Source organism: Syngnathoides biaculeatus, chromosome 11 (assembly GCF_019802595.1).
Source record: "Syngnathoides biaculeatus isolate LvHL_M chromosome 11, ASM1980259v1, whole genome shotgun sequence".
Taxonomy (NCBI): domain Eukaryota; kingdom Metazoa; phylum Chordata; class Actinopteri; order Syngnathiformes; family Syngnathidae; genus Syngnathoides; species Syngnathoides biaculeatus.
The window spans coordinates 31,172,694-31,190,517 of NC_084650.1; the positions used below are offsets into that span (position 1 = coordinate 31,172,694).

Below are 17,824 nucleotides of genomic sequence, written 5' to 3' on the forward strand. Positions count from 1 at the left end.
ACACGTCAAATCCGTGGCACCCCATTAGCGAAGCGGCGGGTGCTCGCTCTTACCTGTGAAGGCGTCGTCCAGGGGGGCCAGTATGGTCAGCGGTTCTGAGCCCTTCAGGTGGCTGCTCAGACCCGCTTCCACAAACAATTGAGTCGCCCTTGCCACATTGGCACTTTCGGCCAGCTCCAGCAGAGTTTTTGCTGCGCAACACGTCAAGTCAATTAGATGCTTTTCTGCTGTTTTAGTTTCTTCAATGGTCAACTTTGACTTGGAGCAAGGATTTCTAATACTTTGCCCAGTCATTATGTTGAGTGCTTGGACTAATTAGGCCCACTAAACGCATGAAGATATTGGTTTGCTCCTTCCTGACGAAGGACATCAAACAGCACACTATCTTAAGTCTGGAAGTGATCTTATAAGATGAGCCTATGGTCTGTTAAGGATGGATTTGTGTAGATACCGTAATAGGGCCCCCAAATGAGTCGGGACAACTATTTGAAATCTGTCTTTAACATTCCCCATCCACAGGCCAACTTGTCCAGAGTCATGAATTTGCAAATTGTAACATGAAACGGTATGTAGCTAATCAAGCAAAGTCCCTGACTCGGGCACAACAAAGCGTCCGTGAATACAGAAAAAATGTCCTTCTCAATGCCGAGCGCCCAATGTCGTGTGAGTGGCTTTACCAGACACCGAAAACTATTTCCCCTAGCGATTCCTTTTGACAGCGTCGCCATTGACAAGGCTCCTGCCTAAGGTCTCTGGAAACATTGTCGCAACATACGCGTGACCACGCTAGGGTTCGGTCTTTGTCGATCTGGGGCCGAGCGCAATCTGTGTTCTGTCATGAGATTATTGCAGCACACCGCACAGAGTACTTAGATTTCTGTCGTATGAATAAGTGTAGTGTGTTACCCGAGTCCGGGATGAGCAGTTCATTGATGTAGTGAATGACGCCGTTGGTGCCCAGCTGGTCCTTCTTTATGACCACGGCCTTTCCGTTGACCGTCAGCTGGTCTCTGTCGCATCCCACCTCCAGAACAGTACCCTGCAACGTCTCCATGGGCGTTCCCGACACAATGGACTCTGCGCAGCGCATGTTCTTCAGGATGTGGTAGTTGAGCAGATCTGAAAGCCCGCAGGAAATGCCGAGGAAGCAAATGGGCAAACAGAGGAAACAATTTTCATGATGCGTTCTGCTTTGCTTTTACCTCTGAGGGAGACAGGGTCTCCCAGGATCCTGTTCAGAGTCTCTTGTGGAATCTTCTCGAAGGCCTCGTTGGTAGGAGCGAAGATGGTGTACTGACCCTCATTCTCCAGAACGTTGGTAAGGCCGGCGGCGGCAATGGCTGTCTGAAAGATCGTCCCGTCTCGTTGTGGTCTGGCGTCCGGGGTGCGCACGCGTGCCAATCGTCGAACGAGAGCTCGGGACTCACGCGCAGTGTCTCCAGGTCGTCGTCAACGTCGATCAGCATGTGCACGTTGTTGGTAATGGCCGTGATGACGCGGTCCACCACGTGCACGATGCCATTGGTGGCGTGCTGGTCTGTTTTTATCAGGCGGGCGCAGTTGACGGTCACGATCTGAACGCAAAAGGCATTTGTCTTCCCTGCAGCTTTTTGCGAGCAAGTGCGTTCGTGTGTCTGCGTGTTACCCCGTTAGTGTAGTGGTGCAAGTGCACGTGGAAGTCCTGGTACATTGACGAGAAAGATGAGCCGTGCTTCAGCTCCTCCGATGTCAGCCGGCGATTGATCATGTGATAGTGGAGAGCATTGAGGAGCTCGATATTCACGTTGCTGACAAGTGCGTCCAAAATCTCCTGCGCGCGCGCACACACACACACACACACACACACACACACACACGTGAGCAGTCGACGTTATTTGTGGCTGACTCTCGTATTTTGGGATAGAACAACTTTTGCATTATATAACTCCACTTGGACAAACGCTGAGTCACATCACCAGGGTGACCCAAGACACTAAGTTCCAAATGATTGTGCTAATGCTAATGCTGCACCTCAAGTTGTGACCAGAGCAAAGAACTCTGAACACCGGTTTCCAGTCAATTTAGTAGTAGAGTAGATTTGAAAGTTTTGCTACCGGTGTCTAATTCACTAAATGGGGGAGGTCTTGGAATACGCGAGTGGAGAAATGCTAATGCGAGTCAAGCCAAGTAGGGCTCTGAGGTCCACTTACTCCGATCTAATAATGGAGTGCAGAGTCCAAAGCAAACACGGCGAAATAGCATTGAGCTATTATGCTGCACAAAAAAAACGGAAAATGTTGCCAACAGAGGTGACGCCAATGTCAGCCGTTTTAAAAGAGTCACTTGTAAGATGTACTGAAAGTCAAAAGCTAGGACTTTTCAATCAAACGCATCAGAACAAGTCAAGTCATGTTCTGCGATCGATAGGAGCCCTTCTTTGGCAGCAGCTTCACAGTTCTCTCATCTTGTTTTGCTTGAATTTCTCTGCCTGATGTCAGAATTGCCCCCCGAGAGCTCCTGTTTGGATGTTCCCTTGCCTCCCACCCATGGGTGTAAATCTTTTCCTTCTGCCTCACACCCTCCATACCCGTTTGTTTGAGGATGCTCCAAACATTATTGGTAGGGTTGAGATCAGTGGAGGATGCGGTTCACGACATGACTTTCCATCCATGTATATCCATAGCAGCAAATATGTAACGCAGAGGCATTCCACGCGGCACGCGATCCGCAAGCAAAGTATCGTAGAGGAGGTGGTTCAGTTGATATTGTAAAAGCAACTCTGGGAGGGAATTCTGAGATCAGCGAGGCTGGAATTGAACCTGGGTCCTCAAAACTGTGAGCCCGATGAGCTAACCAGTCACGCCGGTTGCTTTTTAAAAAGGTACGGAAGGTTTTTTTTTTTTGGAAATGGTACACTTGGGAAACTCAGAAAACTATCATTTGCAACGTAGTGCCGATGAGAACAAATTACAAAGGAAGGCAAAAAATGTTTTGAGACCCGAAGACACGCAGTGTACCGTGGGCAAGGCAGCCCAGGCCTGGTTGCTGGGCGCGAAGAAGGTGAAACTTCCGGGGCCTTCGATCTCCTCCCTGAGTTGGGCTCTGTCAGCGTACATCTTGGTGGTGGAGGCGCCCACCGCCCCCACTGTGTTGTAAATATTCACCAGAGGCAGAGCTGCACACACCACACCAATGACCCCTCAATAAATGGCCTCCATCTTGCCCGGTATGCGTTGAAACTGGAACGCTAGACTATCGATCACAGAATGAAAATGAAAGCAAACCCAACGCCCACAAGGTGATTTCAGATGGCTGAAGAGTTCAATGAAGACCGTGTCAAAGGGTGAAAGTACACAGGTGACTGACTGGATCTGAGGGTTAGCGGTCAAAAACGTCCTACCTGCAGGACAGCCTCTCTCTCCAGGAATCTTCTCGTAACCCGGACAACACTCGTAGGTCACCACCCTGTGCCGGACCACACATTGACGACGACATGAGCAACCACACATAGACCACAGGGCACGTAGGGCCTGTTACACATCAAGACAATCAGACTGGATTTGTCCCAATTTCTCAACAAATGGCATCAAACGAAGACTTTGGTCTGATGTGTGTTAAGAGTGGTTTTTGTCCAGATTTTCATGTCAGGAACAGGTTGGGGCTGAGAATCTGAGATACTGAACGCGTCCAATTATTTTCAACCAATCCTCTTTACATGTGTGCTTCTAGGCGAGTCATGGCATGCTAGAGAATGCAACCAATCCAGAATTGACCTGATTTAGGAATGCAGAAATGACCGTGAATAAATCCAAACATCTTCCCCGATTTCAAAATAAATGTGGCTTCTCCAGACAGTATTCAGTCTTGTTTACGTACTTCTTAACGTCGCTGTTTTGTAACATTCCCACTTCTGGCCACCGCGCCTATCCTCAAGTCTTGTTCAATTTTTTTGATCATGCACGGTTTCTGCCTCTGAGTTTTTTTTTTTTTTGTCCAAGATACGCCCCAAACCTGTTAAATGTCTATATATATATATATATATATATATTTTAGTCTTCATGTGTGGGAGTTTTCAGATTAAAAAAAAAAAAAAAAAATCTATCAGTTTCGAAAAATTCTCATCAACCAAAGACAACACAACAATAACGCAAGGAGTCATGCTGTCTTCCCAATTACGCGCAGATGTCTGCTTGCTGATGTTGGGCTGGGATGTTTGTGTGAGAGGAACTTAAGGTGGGATGAAACTTTTCAAACTTTTCCACACAAGGACGGACCACCTCCTTGAGCTCAGCGCGCACGGAAATTCTTTCTTGCTTGTAAAAGTTGTAAATGTTTTTTTCCACCATGTTTTTTTTGGTTTTGTTCCCACTTAGAATGTGTGTGTGTGTCTATTTGCGGTGAGAAGATGAATGAAAGCAGATCAGCGTAACGATCCAATCCAGCTGCCACAGTTGAAACTGTGTGAAACCTCGCCTCTCCACTTCCTGTTGAGATGTCAGTGATAAATTTGCCTCGTAAAGATCCCCCCCCCCCCCCCCCTCGGAGTCACCAAGGATAGGCAACTGAATGTCATCATAGGAACAAGTCAGGAAAAAAAAAAAACTTCCTGGTTGGGAAGGCCAAGAGAAGAAGAAAAAGGAAAATCATCACAACTTCAGAACACTTTCAACGTGAGCAAAAGGAGTCTTCGTCTTCACTTGCAACTGAACTGAACGAAATGTGGGCCGAGTCTTTTCAACTTTGACCTGGGAGACGACTCAGCTTTGCGACATTCTTCATTCGGGGTCTCCTTGCGCAATTATTTCCAGCACATCCATACAGGAAGTCCTTGAAGACTTTTTTTTGAAGCGGAACTTGTTGTAGCAGGAAGAATGAAGAATAAAATGTTCACACAAAGACAAGAAAAGTATTGCATGCACAAAATGGATTTACTCGGACCGATACATCATTTTGGAGCATTGTGTGTGTGTGTTAGCCTGCAAATGGAAGCAAGCAGGCAGGAAAGGGACGAGCTGCTTCAGGTCTTCAGTCACGTGACCTCATCAATAAAACGACTTTTCCAGATGAGTCTCTGGTAAAAAAAAAAAAAAAAATACGATAAGACAAGACGAGACCACCAGGGCAGTCATAAGTGGAAGGGGGCAGCTGATAGGGTTTCTTCTAATTTTGTTCTCATTGGGTCAGGTTGCCCCAGTGCTACGACAGTCGGCCATATTGGATGTGTCGATTTTTAAAGCAAAAACTGACAAGAACAATGAATCGGAGGATTTTCAATGTTTACGCCGTGCGGGATACGCTTACTACACATATATTTTTTGCTGGCAAGCGTGAACATTTTCCAGCTGCGGGGGTCCCCGACTGATGGCTTTTTTGTTGTTGCGGCATTTAAGATAGTGCTGTTGCAGATTTTTTGTTCTTGTTTGTTTCCAAGTACCTGACGTAAAAATGAATAAATAAAAATGGTACCATCTTATTTATTTATTTATTTATTTATTTTTTACACCAAAATACCTCCGTTTGATTTTGGTACCAATATTTGGCGCAAAACTACTTGGCTGGACAGATTGGTGTCACGATGTTGTTGCTTAACTACTTTGTCGCGGGTTTGAAGCTTTGCCATCATCTCACCTGCCCTCCTTCGTCCACTTCTTACGTCAGAGTTCTTTTTCATTTGCTTTGGTCAGTCCTGTTATTATTTCACCACTTTCCGACTCGCTGATATCTCTTTTGTTTGGACTGTTTTTTTTTTTTTTTTTTTTTTTAAATTCGGGTAGAGCGGGAAGACTTCAGTTTCCGGAAAGCTTTTTCTGACAGCGCTTGTTACGGTTATGTGATGCTATTTGACAGCAGTGCGTGTCCATATCTTGTTAATTTCTGTGTGTGCGTCTAAATGTTTAGCATTTGAGCAGCATTTGAGGGAAGTCAAGTGAGCGGCGCACTCACGTGGGCTGGTTGCAGATCTTGCGATGGTACCACTGCTTGCAGTTGGCTAAATATTTCTTGTCGCTCCCTCGCACTTGCTGGATGGCGCACACATTCGGCCTGCAGGGGGCGACACACAAAACAGCCTTTCACCTTTCTTCATCCGTCCGTCGGTGATCTGAGCCGCTAATCCTCATAAGGATAACGGGAGTGCCGGAACCTATCCCAACTATCTACGGGCAGGAGGCGGGGTCGCCAGCCAACCGCAGGGCACATAGAGCCAAACAAAAACAAAACAAAACCAAACATTCGCACTCACAATTAGGAAAGGAATCAAGGCAGTCGTGCCCGATGCGCTAATAGTTCAGGTTTTTTTCCACAATTGATCCCGTTTGGCTCTTTTGAGTAACTTTGAGTATCTTCTGCTTTCAACAAAAACATTTTCACTTTCAAGATGAACCTTTGCAAATCAGCTTCATTTTCCTCGTCATCGTCACTCGGGACCTTCAACGGCTCGAGGAAACGTTCATTGCTAGCAGTCGTCGTCGTCGTCATCATCATCATCATCATTATGATCGCGGCGTTAGTGGCGCTTGGCTAGAATGCGAGCGACTGAGTGGTTCGTTCCAAGTTGGGCGACGCCGGAATGTTGCTCACCCTTGCTGGCGTCCGCGGACGCGGCTGTGCTGCAGGACGGCCTGGTAAGGCGAGCGGGCCAAACTTTTGCGGCTCCCCGAGAACAAGAAGAGAAAAAACGCAAACAGCAAACGCGACTTCATTCTGGCCGAGCTTCTCCAAAACTTGTCTCCCGCTTAAGGATTCTTCTTTGCCTTAAGGCCTCTCAGCTTCCCGTCTCTCTCTCTCTCTCTCTTTCTCTCTCTCTCTCTCTCTCTCTCTCTCTCTCTCTCTCTCTCTCTCTCTCTCTCTTCTCTCTCTCTCTCTTTCTTTCTTTCCTGTTCTTGCACGGCTGCTGTTCTGCTCACTTTTATGCAAGAGGTGGGGGGGGGGGGGGTCGCTCAATGGGCGGAGACTTTTCCCTTCCACTTTGTGCAGTCACTTAGCAAATAATCATATTTCGTTTAATTGATCATCAATTCTGTTTGTCACATTTGACTTCATTCATTTGAATTGATTAAATGTGGCCTTTCTTTACTTGTTAACTTGTTTGGAATTCTCATTGAATGTCATACAAATATATATATTATTATATGATCTATAATTATATATATATGTTCTGTTTATATGACCCTGTATTACATAAATAGTGCTGGGAGTAGCTAATTTTATGTGAGAAGATGCAATTTAATCGCAATGTGATATAATAATTGTCATCCATTACATTGATGGGTGGGGGGAGAGTGGTGTTGGCCTCACAGTTCTGAGGTCGTGGGTTCAAATCCCTGCCCCCGCCTGTGTGGAGTTTGCATGTTCTCCCTGTGGCTTTTCTCCTCAGACATCCCAAAAACATCCAACATTAATTGGAGACTCCAAATTGCCCCGAGGTGCGATTGTGTGCATGACTGTTGTCTGTCTCCACGTGCGTGCAATTGGCTGGCGACCAGTTCAAGGTGTACCCCGCCTCCTGGCCGATGACGCCTCTCCCGTGACCCTTGTGAGGATAAGTGGCTAAGAAAATGGATGCCTGGATACATTGATGCTAGAAAATGTGGAATTAAATTGTCCTTAATTACAATTGTAGTTAAGTCTAGCAAAAGCTCAGATCATTTCACAGGAAAGCAATTAGTTCTTTCAATCGACCGGATCAGGGTGTACGCCGCCTTTCGCCCGAATTTAGCTGGGATATGCTCCACAACTCCGTGACCCTTGTGAGGATAAGCGGCTTGGAATATGAACACGGACCTTGAGAAGCTCATTGAAATAGTTGCATTTCAAAAGGGTAAGTTTGCAATAGTGACAACCGACATTCCCAAAGTCTTCTTCCCGACACCGGACATCAAGCGATGAAACACGCACGCATACCTTTATTCATCTGTTGTCGTGTGTTTGAGGTTTTCACTTAGGCTACGGTTGTCATGTTGTGTTGTGTTGTGTTGTGTTGTGCTGTGCAGCCACCGTGACGACAGACACGCAACATGTGTGAGGTGGTTTGTCGGAAAAGGAGATGATGGAGAAGCTTTCGGGATTTTCCTGGCGTGAATTGCATCCCACATGAGGTTGAGCACACGTGCACGTTTGCGGCCAAAAAGAAACTTTTGGTTCGGCGTTGAGAAAAAGTCAACATGTCTCCTGCTGACTCCACTTGAGGCTGACAACATATTTCCTGTTGTCCAAAATCCAAAAACCACCACAGACTCCAAGCGGATCTTGAGAATTGTAATTGCACCTCAGGTGTGACCTTTTTCCACACGAAAAGCAAACTTTGCAGTAGAGTGCTCCACAAGTCCAACAATGCAGAATCCCGCTCACATTTCAAGGACATAAACGTTGAACTCCCCAGAAAGTGAAAAACAAAGTCTTATGTATTTGACACGTAAGACTATGGAAATAGAGTGTGAACAGATCAAATTCAAATATTTAAACGAGTGAAAAAAAATCTGTGTAACGTCTCGCTCTCTCTCTCTCTCTCTCTCTCTCTAAACTAGGGTTGGCCCCCGTCCGTGGATGAGCACATCTGCCTTTCAGTTCTGAGGAATGGCGTTCAAATCCCGCTCCTGGCTGTATGGTGTCTCCACGTTTCTCCAGGTGATCCGGTTTTCTCCCACATCCCAAAAACATGCTCGGCAGGTTGATTGAAGACTGTAAATGTCCTGTAGGTGTGAATGTGTGTGTAAATAATTGTTTCTTTCTATGTGTTCTGCGATTGCCCGGCAACCAGTAAAGGGTGGTCTCCGCATCTCACACAAATATAGCTGGGATTGGCTCTGGCATGCCCGCAACCCTGGTGAGGTTAAGCGGCACTGAAAATGGATGGATGGATAGATACCGCGAGGTTTCAAAATGTTGAAAAACTGAGACATTTCCTCAGAACTCGGAGTCTGGGGGTGTTTGCATGCCCGCCCGATAGGCAAAACGCTGATTAATTTGCAACCTCGTCGCACGGCTGCTGATCCAAGAAGCCGCTCAATATGGTTCAAATACATGTTCAGTGAAGCTGGCATGTATTTGGAATGTGGGAGGAAAATGTCACCTGAGAACAAGATAGCCAAATATTGATGATGATGTGGGCTGAATGTTCTGAGACTTTTTTTATTTTGTGCGAAAATATCAACAAGATGATCGGACGCTACGAATGTGCTTTTAAAGCAAGTAGGCGTGTTGTCTTGGTTACACTTTAGTGACGCTTGTAAAGACACTTGTAAAGAAAAGTTAAACCAACCTTCTAACTGTAACCCACTTAACTAAACTACTGGTGTAGTAGATACGTTTGTGTGTAGATTCTTCACACGCTGTCGAATTTGTCACATTGCCAGGACCACATCCCTTGCATGATATTTCATCTCTAAGAATTTTGTCATATCCCGGATATCTGTGAACATATTTGCGGTTAGGCACAGGGATGTGCTTAGCAAAACCACTTGGTCTACCTCTCCCGGCGGAATCCCGAGGTGTTCCCGGCCCAAGTCCGGAGCGCCTCGCAAGGGAGGCGTCCGGGTTAGCCGATAGTCATCGAGCGCCCCGACTTAGCTCCAAGGATCATTGGGACATCCAAACCCCTCCACATGATAAGGTGAGAAAGGTTAAACCCTAACTCTAATTTGAAACCATGGCTAACTTTTTGAAAACAGTACTTTAAGCCTGGCTCATTCAGCATGGGCGACGTGTGCTACCACACAGAAAACCAAGGCAGCATAAAAGCAATAATTTTTGCGTGTCTTTGACGTTTTGATCAAATGATTTGTAAAGCGCCCAGTAAGCCTGTTCTTAAGGCTTAGTTCACTGCTCTTAATCCTTTGGCAGATTTGGAATTTGACAACTGCAATGATCTCTGCAGTGATCCACTTTTGCGCTGCACACAAACCTGAGTACTGAAAGCGCTGACGTTAGACTTGTGGCTGATGGGACCAGAAGCCTCTTCCGCATATTTGACAACGGAGTGGGAAAGTAGCTGAACGTGTGTCCTGCACACATGAAATCTCCCTGGCAACAAAAACGCTCCAGCCATTAGGCAGCTTTTGTTGCCACACCGGCAGATTGGTGGCGAGCGGGCTCACATGACCAGTGACGTCGGGTCACCTGAAATAGACACCTGTGTTCCAGCTCGCGCGACAACGGGGCGGAAAACCTTGTCAGTCCTCCCAAAATGGCCGTTCACATTCCTGACGACTCGGACTTCTCATCCTTTAAGGATCAGTGCCTCAGTGCCCAAGGCTGGACCCGGCGCTACCACAAGGGAGGGGTCGCCGTGTGGTGCTGTCCCGATGACGGGGACAACAGCGTCCAGAAGATTAAGGTGATCGGCGGGATCATTTCAGCACACACTCTTTTCAGCGCTCCATTCGATCAACATCAAACAAAGCACAATCAGTTTCTTTATGTTCAAACCCTGTCTTCCATTCCATTCATGCATTCCGCTAAGTTTCTTCTTTGTCATCATACCAAACGTTCGATACTGACAGAGAAAAACACACATAAATAGAAACAATCACACTAACCTCGATGAGAACATAAACACAATCAAACGTAGATGTGAACATGCAAACACAAACACGCAAGCAGCTGCTAACGCACATCGCAAAGCTTAGTTGTCAATTTTGAATGAGGATGCAGGTCCAGTTACACGATGGATGGAAAAAACAGATCACCTTCACACGCCCCGCGATGATGTTCTGCCGATAGCGTCTGTCGAGACGACGTTCTCTCAATACGCTCATTGTGCCATCGTTACGTTCTCACGATGTTCTCAAGAAGTCGTCATGATTCTTCTTCGTTCTCCTGATGTCATCCAGATGAAAATCGTGTGTAAGGACGTGAGGGCTGAGACACTGTACGACGTCTTACACGACACAAACTACCGCAAGAAGTGGGACAGCAACATGATGGACACGTACGACATCGGCCGGCTGACTGTCAACGCTGACGTCGGCTATTACTCCTGTAAGCTGTCGATCACTCTTTTGGCTTTATAGAGCTGGACGGATGGATGCTGGAATTGCCCAAACTAATGACAAGTGCTCACACTGGACTAAAAGACACCGTTGAACTACATTGACGTTGTGGCCTTTTTTGTCCCACTTCTCTTTTAGGTGGACAAATCTCAAAGACGGGCTAATGCTAATAGCGGGTACCAACGAAGAGAGCGTCCCAGTCTAATGTTTGTTTTTGTTGTCTTTTGTGAAATTTGCACGTTTGCCGGAATACACGCAGAAGCCCCGCACCAGCACGTCGGTCGTTTGCATGTTCTCCCCGCATTCGCCTGGTTTATGTCCAGGTGTTCCGTCTTCTTCCTGGATTCCAAAACCACGTTTGTTGGGTTCACTGAAGACTCTAAATTGTCCTTGGTTGTGAACACGAGTGTGAGGACTTGTCCTTTGAGCAGTCCAGGATCAGCCCATGTCGATCTGGCCCAAATTTGGCTCGGATCAATCAACTCCAGCTCAGTTTTCCGTCACGCTAATGCGGCTTTGAAAATGGATGGACGGTTGATGAATAAGCAGTGAAAGGATGAATGTTCTCGATCAAAGGGAGGTGTCCCAGTCCACTGAAGAATCGAGACTTTGTGACGTTGAGGTCATGGCTTCCGCTTGGCAACGACTTCCTGATCATCAACTACTCGGTCAAACACGCAGTAAATATTCATCAATCTCAAAGTACAAACAGTCTACTGCACGTGTGTCGTCCCATCAAAGACATTCAGCACAGAAGCACAATTGTCATTTCTTCTTTCAGCGTATCATTTACACTACATGACTGATTGAATGTCTCTGCAGCAACATCCTCCAAAGAAGGACTTTGTCCGCGCCGTCTCTCTGCTCACCGGGTACTTCATCCAGTCCGACGGAGCTGACAGCTCATCTCTGTACTACCTCAGCCACCTGGACCCGAGAGGTGACAACACAAACATCCATATCTCATCCCGGCGGGGACTCAAAATGGAGAAGGGCGACGTGTGGGGACCAACACGGAAACTGAATGAGGTTTTTCTTTTTCTTTGTCTGTAGGTTCTTTACCAAAGTGGGTGGTGAACAGAGTCGCTCAGTTTGTGGCTCCGAAGGTACGGTATATGAGGTTACCCAATGATAACCGAAGGATAAAATGAGTTCTTTGAGGGGATCTGCAGTGTTGAGTTCAGACAGTACATTCCAATATATTTCTTGACAATAGACACCAGGGCACCTCGAGGTGGGAGAAAGTCAATGATGACTGCTGACTGCTCAGTGAAGACCATGACAAGAACTTTTGTTGGGGCTTATGCCGCCAAATGGACAGAAAGGCTTTAGATTCTTTTTTCCATTTCCTTAAAACAATCAATCCAGAATAATCCAGCAAACTCAGCAGGAAAAATGGAGCAGATGTTGTCGACGTCAGGAAATAGTTAGCACTTGTCCGGGGAGCTATTGGGAAGCCAGTCTCCATCGCTGACTATGTGGGTAACATTTCTTACAAATCGGTTTTGCTTTGGTTGTCCTTGCGTAATTTCACAAAACATTGTGGCTAGCCTACCTCCTCCTAATGTGAGCACTTAAATCCCAAATCATCATTGCCGAGTCTCCCCGGTGGAACAGTGGCTCAGCTGGAATGCGATGGCCTTACCGTTTTTGAGTTCCCGGGTTCCAACCCTAACCCTAACCCGCCAGTGTGGACTTTGCATGTTCTCTAACCCTAACCCTGCGCGGCTTTCCTCCGGGCACTCTGGTTTCCTCCCACATCCCAAAAACATGCAACGTTGAATTGGACCCTCTAAATTAGCCCGAGGTGCGGCTCTCTCTGTCGATGTGCCCCGCGATTGGCCGGCAACCAGTTCAGGGCGTACCCCGCCTCCTGCCCATTGACAGCTGGGATAGGTTCGAGACACCCTGTGACCCTTGTGAGGATAAGCGGCCAAGAAAACGAATGGATGGATGGAGTCTGCCCGTTTCTTAATTCATTGATTTATTTACTTATGCAGGCTGTTCCCTGGTGGTGGTCAACAATCGGGTGTTGTTGCCGTTGCCTGCCGTGGTTTGTGAAACGACTCTTCACGATAGGAATCAATTGTCTTTTGGAGAAACGGCTCGCTGGGCCAATGTGGTGACGAGTGCAATGACCTCTACACCGGAGAGACATGTCGGCGTTCCTCAGGCGCATGGCACAGCATCATCGGGAGGTTTAGCCGATTCAGAATCAGTCGTTTGTTTGCATCACAAGAAGGAACATTCCGTTAAGGACAACAACAATTAATAAATACTGTATGGTTGGATGCGATCGGAGCAGTGCAGCGGTGCAGAATGGCAGCCACGGTTGAGGCAGACGGTACTCTGAATCAAGTTCCCGAGTTCTTTGGAGCCGAAGTGGTGTGCCTGAGCGCTTTGGCGATTCTGGCAGGTCACAGTTTCTGGGCTCCCGGCGGTATTGCTGTGCTCTGGTTTTGGTGATTCCTTGGCTCGGGTGTCTTAGTGGCTTGCCTATTTTGTGGTCCTTGTAATTCCTCATCTTTTGTGTCCTGGGGGATTGCCTAGATTGGGGCATCCGCGCTGGCGAGAGGTCGGCTGCATGATTTTAATCCGACACAGTAGCAACCGCTGTGATCCAATCCTCAGTACTGATCACGTCCAGAATCGGTGCTGCGGCCACAACTGCGATGTGTGGATGTGAGAAGTTATGAGGACACCAGCGGCTTTAGCGCGGAAGGAGATTCGAGTAGTACAAAAGAGGTTACTGCTTAAACGGCTCTTGCCTTTCTGGTCTTGCCCGTCTGTCTTTGTCTTGCTTTGCTTCACATTATGTTTTCTGTATACAATTGAACTAGTAAAGTTCAAGTGTGGTATTTTGGCCGCACGGTGGGTGACTGTTTGCGCGTCTGCATCACAGTTCTGAGGACCGGGGTTCAGATCCTGACATGCCTGTCCGTGTGCCCTTTCTCCGAGGGCTCTCGTTTTCTCCTACATCCCAAAAATCATGCAATTATTGTAGACTCTCAATCGCCCAGTCGGTGTGATTGTGAGTGCGACTGGCTGTTGACTAGTTCATGGGGTACGCTGCCTCCTGCCTGAAGATAGCTGGGACAGGCTCAAGCACCCACGTGACCCTTGTGAGGATAAGCAGCGCAGAAAATGGATGGATGCAAATGTGCTATTTCATTAGTTTTTTTCGTTTATGGTTATCTTATTTTATTTTGAGTTTTTGATGAATTTCACCTTTAGAGATGGGAGTGAGAAGTCACTATCACTGTACTCAAGCGCACGTTAAAACTTTTAATAAAAAAAAAAAAAAGATGCATTTTACCCCTGGAATGGTTTTTACCAGCCTCTGCATAAACAAAATCAAGCCATGCTATAAAAAACAACAACAACAACAAAAAACGTGTTCTGTGTTCCTTCCAAGCAGTTTACCTCATCTTTCAACTGACATTTCACACAGTGAAATGATAATGACTGAAATCACCATTGCAGCCATTTTCCAAGCTCTCTTAATGCTGCAACCGCCCTGTTCAAAGGACACATGAGGGTTTGTTTTCTACTGATGCCATCAGTAATGCCTCAGCTTTCACCCACCACAAGTGCGTGTATGTCAGCTTAGGGCAAAAAGAAGGTCTATTTATTCAGTTGGAAGGGAAAAACGTGACGACGGGTTAGGTTGAAGCAAGCGTGACGTACGTCTGTGTGGCTCCTTCTCAGGCAATGAGGAGGATCTACAAGGCATCTCAGAAGTATCCCGAATGGAAGCGGAAGCACGATCCCAATTTGAAGCCGTGGGTGTTTCCGGAGCAAAACACGTTGCCGTGCGTCCGTTTGTCAGAGCTGACGCCGCAAGGCGCCGACTCGTTGGAAAACATCGACGAGAGCAGCTTGAGTGAGGACAAGGCCAAGCAGAGCGACGACGACGACGACGAGACTTGAACACGTCCACTTTGTAACTTTCTGTTTTACCCTCTTTTGTTTGGCTGAGTGGAAAACTATCAAAGTCATCCTGATTATGCTCATCATAATGAATGTCATTTTCTGTCCAGAATCATTTTTTGTTTGCTCCTAAAGTTAAAAAAAAAACAAAAAACATTGTAACGAGTTGTCAAAAGCGCAAAAACTCCACAAGCACGTGTGCGCGTTGCTTATGTAATGTACGCTATTATATGACCTTGAGTACGACCACCTAGTGGTAAGCACGTCTGCCTCCCATTTCTGAGGTTTGTGGTTTGAATCTCAGCTCCAGACTACCTGTGTGTGTTCTGTTGTGGTTTCTCCTTCCATATTCTACAAATTCTTCTTCTTCTTTTCCTTTCGGCTTGTCCCGTTAGGGGTTGCCACAGCGCGTCATCTTTTTCCATCTAAGCCGAACCTTCTCCTGCGTCTTCCTCTCTTAACACCCCAACCGCCCTCATGTCTTCCCTCACCACATCCATAAACCTTCTCTTTGGTCTTCCTCTCTCTCGCTCTTTTGCCTGGGAGCTGCATCCTCAGCACCCTTCCACCATGATACTCCCTCTCTCGCATCTGAACATGTCCAAACCATCGAACTCTGCTCTCTCTCACCATGTCTCCAAAACATCCAACTTTGGCTGTCCCTCCCTCTAATGAGCTCATTTCTAATCCTATCCAACCTGCTCACTGCGAGCGAGAACCTCAACATCTTCATTTCTGCTTCCTGTTGTTTCTTCAGTGCCACTGTCTCTAATCCGTACATCATGGCCGCCCTCACCGCTGTTTTGTAAACTTTGCCCTTCATCCTAGCAGAGACTCTTCTGTCACATAACACACCAGACACCTTTCGCCAGCTGTTCCAACCTGCTTGGACCCATTTCGTCACTTCCTTACCACACTCACCGTTGCTCTGGATTGAGGATTGACCCTAAATATTTGAAGTCGTCCAGCCTCGCTATCTCTTCTCCCTGTAGCCTCACTCTTCCCCCTCCACTTTTGTCATTCACGCACAGATATTCTGTTTTACTTCGGCTAATCTTCATTCCTCTCCTTTCCAGTGCATGTCTCCATCTTTCCAATTGTTCCTCTGCGTGCTCCCTGCTTTCACTGCACATGACAATATCATCTGCGAACATCATGGTCCAAGGGGATTCCAGTCTAACCTCATCTGTCAGCCTATCCATTACCACTGCAAACAGGAAGGGGCTCAGAGCTGATCCCTGATGCAGTCCCACCTCCACCTTCAATTCCTCTGTCACACCTAAGGCACACCTCACCATTGTTCTGCTGCCATCATACACGTCCTGTACTATTTTAACATACTTCTCTGCCACACCAGATTTACGCATGCAGTACCACAGTTCCTCTCTTGGTACTCTGTCATAGGCTTTCTCTAGATCCACAAAGACACAAGGTAGCTCCTTCTGACCTTCTCTGTACTTTTCCACAAGCATCCTCAAGGCAAATAATGCATCTGTGGTACTCTTTCTAGGCACGAAACCATACTGTTGCTCGCAGATACTTACTTCTGTCCTGAGTCTAGCCTCCACTACTCTTTCCCATAACTTCATTGTGTGGCTCATCAACTTTATTCCTCTATAGTTCCCACAGCTCTGAACATCCCCTTTGTTCTTAAAAATGGGAACTAGAACACTTTTCCTCCATTCTTCAGGCATCTTTTCGCCCGCTAGTATTCTGTTGAATAAGTTGGTCAAAAACTCCACAGCCATCTCTCCAAATTGCTTCCATACCTCTACCGGTATGTCATCAGGACCAACTGCCTTTCCATTTTTCATCCTTTGTAGTGCCTTTCTGACTTCCCCCTTAGTAATCATTTCCACTTCCTGGTCCTTCACTCTTGCCTCTTCAACTCTTCCTTCTCTCTCATTTTCTTCATTCATCAACTTCTCAAAGTATTTTTTCCATCTATTTAGCACACTACCAGCACCAGTCAACACATTTTCATCTCTATCCTTAATCACCCTTACCTGCTACAGATCCTTCCCATCTCCATCCCTCTGTCTGGCCAACCTGTAGAGATCCTTTTCTCCTTCTTTCGTGTCCAACCTGGTGTACATGTCTTCATACGCCTCTTGTTTCGCCTTTGCCACCTCTACCTTTGCCCTACGTCGCATCTCGATGTACTCCTTTCGCCTCTCCTCAGTCCTCTCAGTATCCCACTTCTTCTTCGCTAATGTCTTGCCTTGTATTTTGGGGTTCCACCACCAAGTCTCCTTCTCCCCTTTCCTTCCCCTTACCAAAAGACACAGCAAGTAGTCTCCAGCCCGTCTCTCTGATTACCTTGGCTGTCGTCGTCCAGTCTTCCGGGAGCTTCTGCTGTCCATCGAGAGCCTGTCTCACCTGTTTCCGAAAGCCCAGGCTGCACAACCTTCTTCCTTTCTCAGCCTCCGCCGCATGGTTCTCTGCTCTACCTCTGTCTTCTTAATCTTCCTACCCACCGCCAGACTCATCCTACACACCACTATCCTAGGCTGTCGAGCTGGACTCTCCCCCCCTACCACTACTTTACAGTCAGTAACCTCCTTCAGATTACATCGTCTGCACAAAATATAATCCACCTGCGTGCTTCTACCTCCGCTCTTGTAGGTCACTATATATTCCTCCCTCTTCTGGAAATAATTGTTCACTACAGCCACCTCCATCCTTTTTGCAAAGTCCACCACCATCTGTCCCTCAAAGTTCCTTTCCTGGATGCCGTACTTACCCATCACGTCTTCATCGCCCCTGTTTCTTTTACCAATATGTCCATTACAATCTGCACCAATCACAACTCTCGCTGTCTGGGATGCTCAGAACTACTTCATCTCGTTCCTTGCAGAATTTCGCTTTCAACTCGAGGCCACATCCTACCTCCAAGACATTCTTAGCCACTTCTTCCTTTAAAATAA

General features: G+C 46.9%; 2 protein-coding genes across 13 annotated transcripts in view; one reads left to right on the forward strand and one right to left on the reverse strand.

The window, feature by feature from the left end:
• tgfbi (transforming growth factor, beta-induced) overlaps positions 1–6,806 on the reverse strand; it is an 8,907-nt gene extending 2,101 nt beyond the window's left edge. Inside the window, exons 1-9 of the mRNA XM_061834420.1 lie at positions 6,559–6,806; positions 5,923–6,021; positions 3,380–3,444; positions 2,997–3,154; positions 1,646–1,810; positions 1,428–1,574; positions 1,203–1,344; positions 907–1,119; positions 54–191 (exon numbers count right to left, since the gene is read on the reverse strand). Coding sequence (XP_061690404.1) covers positions 54–191; positions 907–1,119; positions 1,203–1,344; positions 1,428–1,574; positions 1,646–1,810; positions 2,997–3,154; positions 3,380–3,444; positions 5,923–6,021; positions 6,559–6,680 — 1,249 coding nt within the window. The 5' untranslated portion in view covers positions 6,681–6,806. The remainder of the gene's footprint in view (positions 1–53; positions 192–906; positions 1,120–1,202; positions 1,345–1,427; positions 1,575–1,645; positions 1,811–2,996; positions 3,155–3,379; positions 3,445–5,922; positions 6,022–6,558) is intronic.
• Positions 1–16,114, forward strand: part of stard15 (StAR-related lipid transfer (START) domain containing 15) — a 21,932-nt gene extending 5,818 nt beyond the window's left edge. Inside the window, exons 1-10 of one of the 12 annotated variants that reach the window (XM_061834421.1) lie at positions 6,920–7,798; positions 7,971–8,235; positions 8,505–8,604; positions 9,411–9,589; positions 10,208–10,312; positions 10,809–10,956; positions 11,544–11,647; positions 11,790–11,907; positions 12,021–12,073; positions 14,676–16,114. In XM_061834421.1, coding sequence (XP_061690405.1) covers positions 8,071–8,235; positions 8,505–8,604; positions 9,411–9,589; positions 10,208–10,312; positions 10,809–10,956; positions 11,544–11,647; positions 11,790–11,907; positions 12,021–12,073; positions 14,676–14,897 — 1,194 coding nt within the window. In that variant the 5' untranslated portion in view covers positions 6,920–7,798; positions 7,971–8,070 and the 3' untranslated portion in view covers positions 14,898–16,114. The other 11 variants (XM_061834424.1, XM_061834422.1, XM_061834425.1 and 8 more) reach the window with 11 other exon arrangements.
• Positions 16,115–17,824: the final 1,710 nt, after the last annotated feature.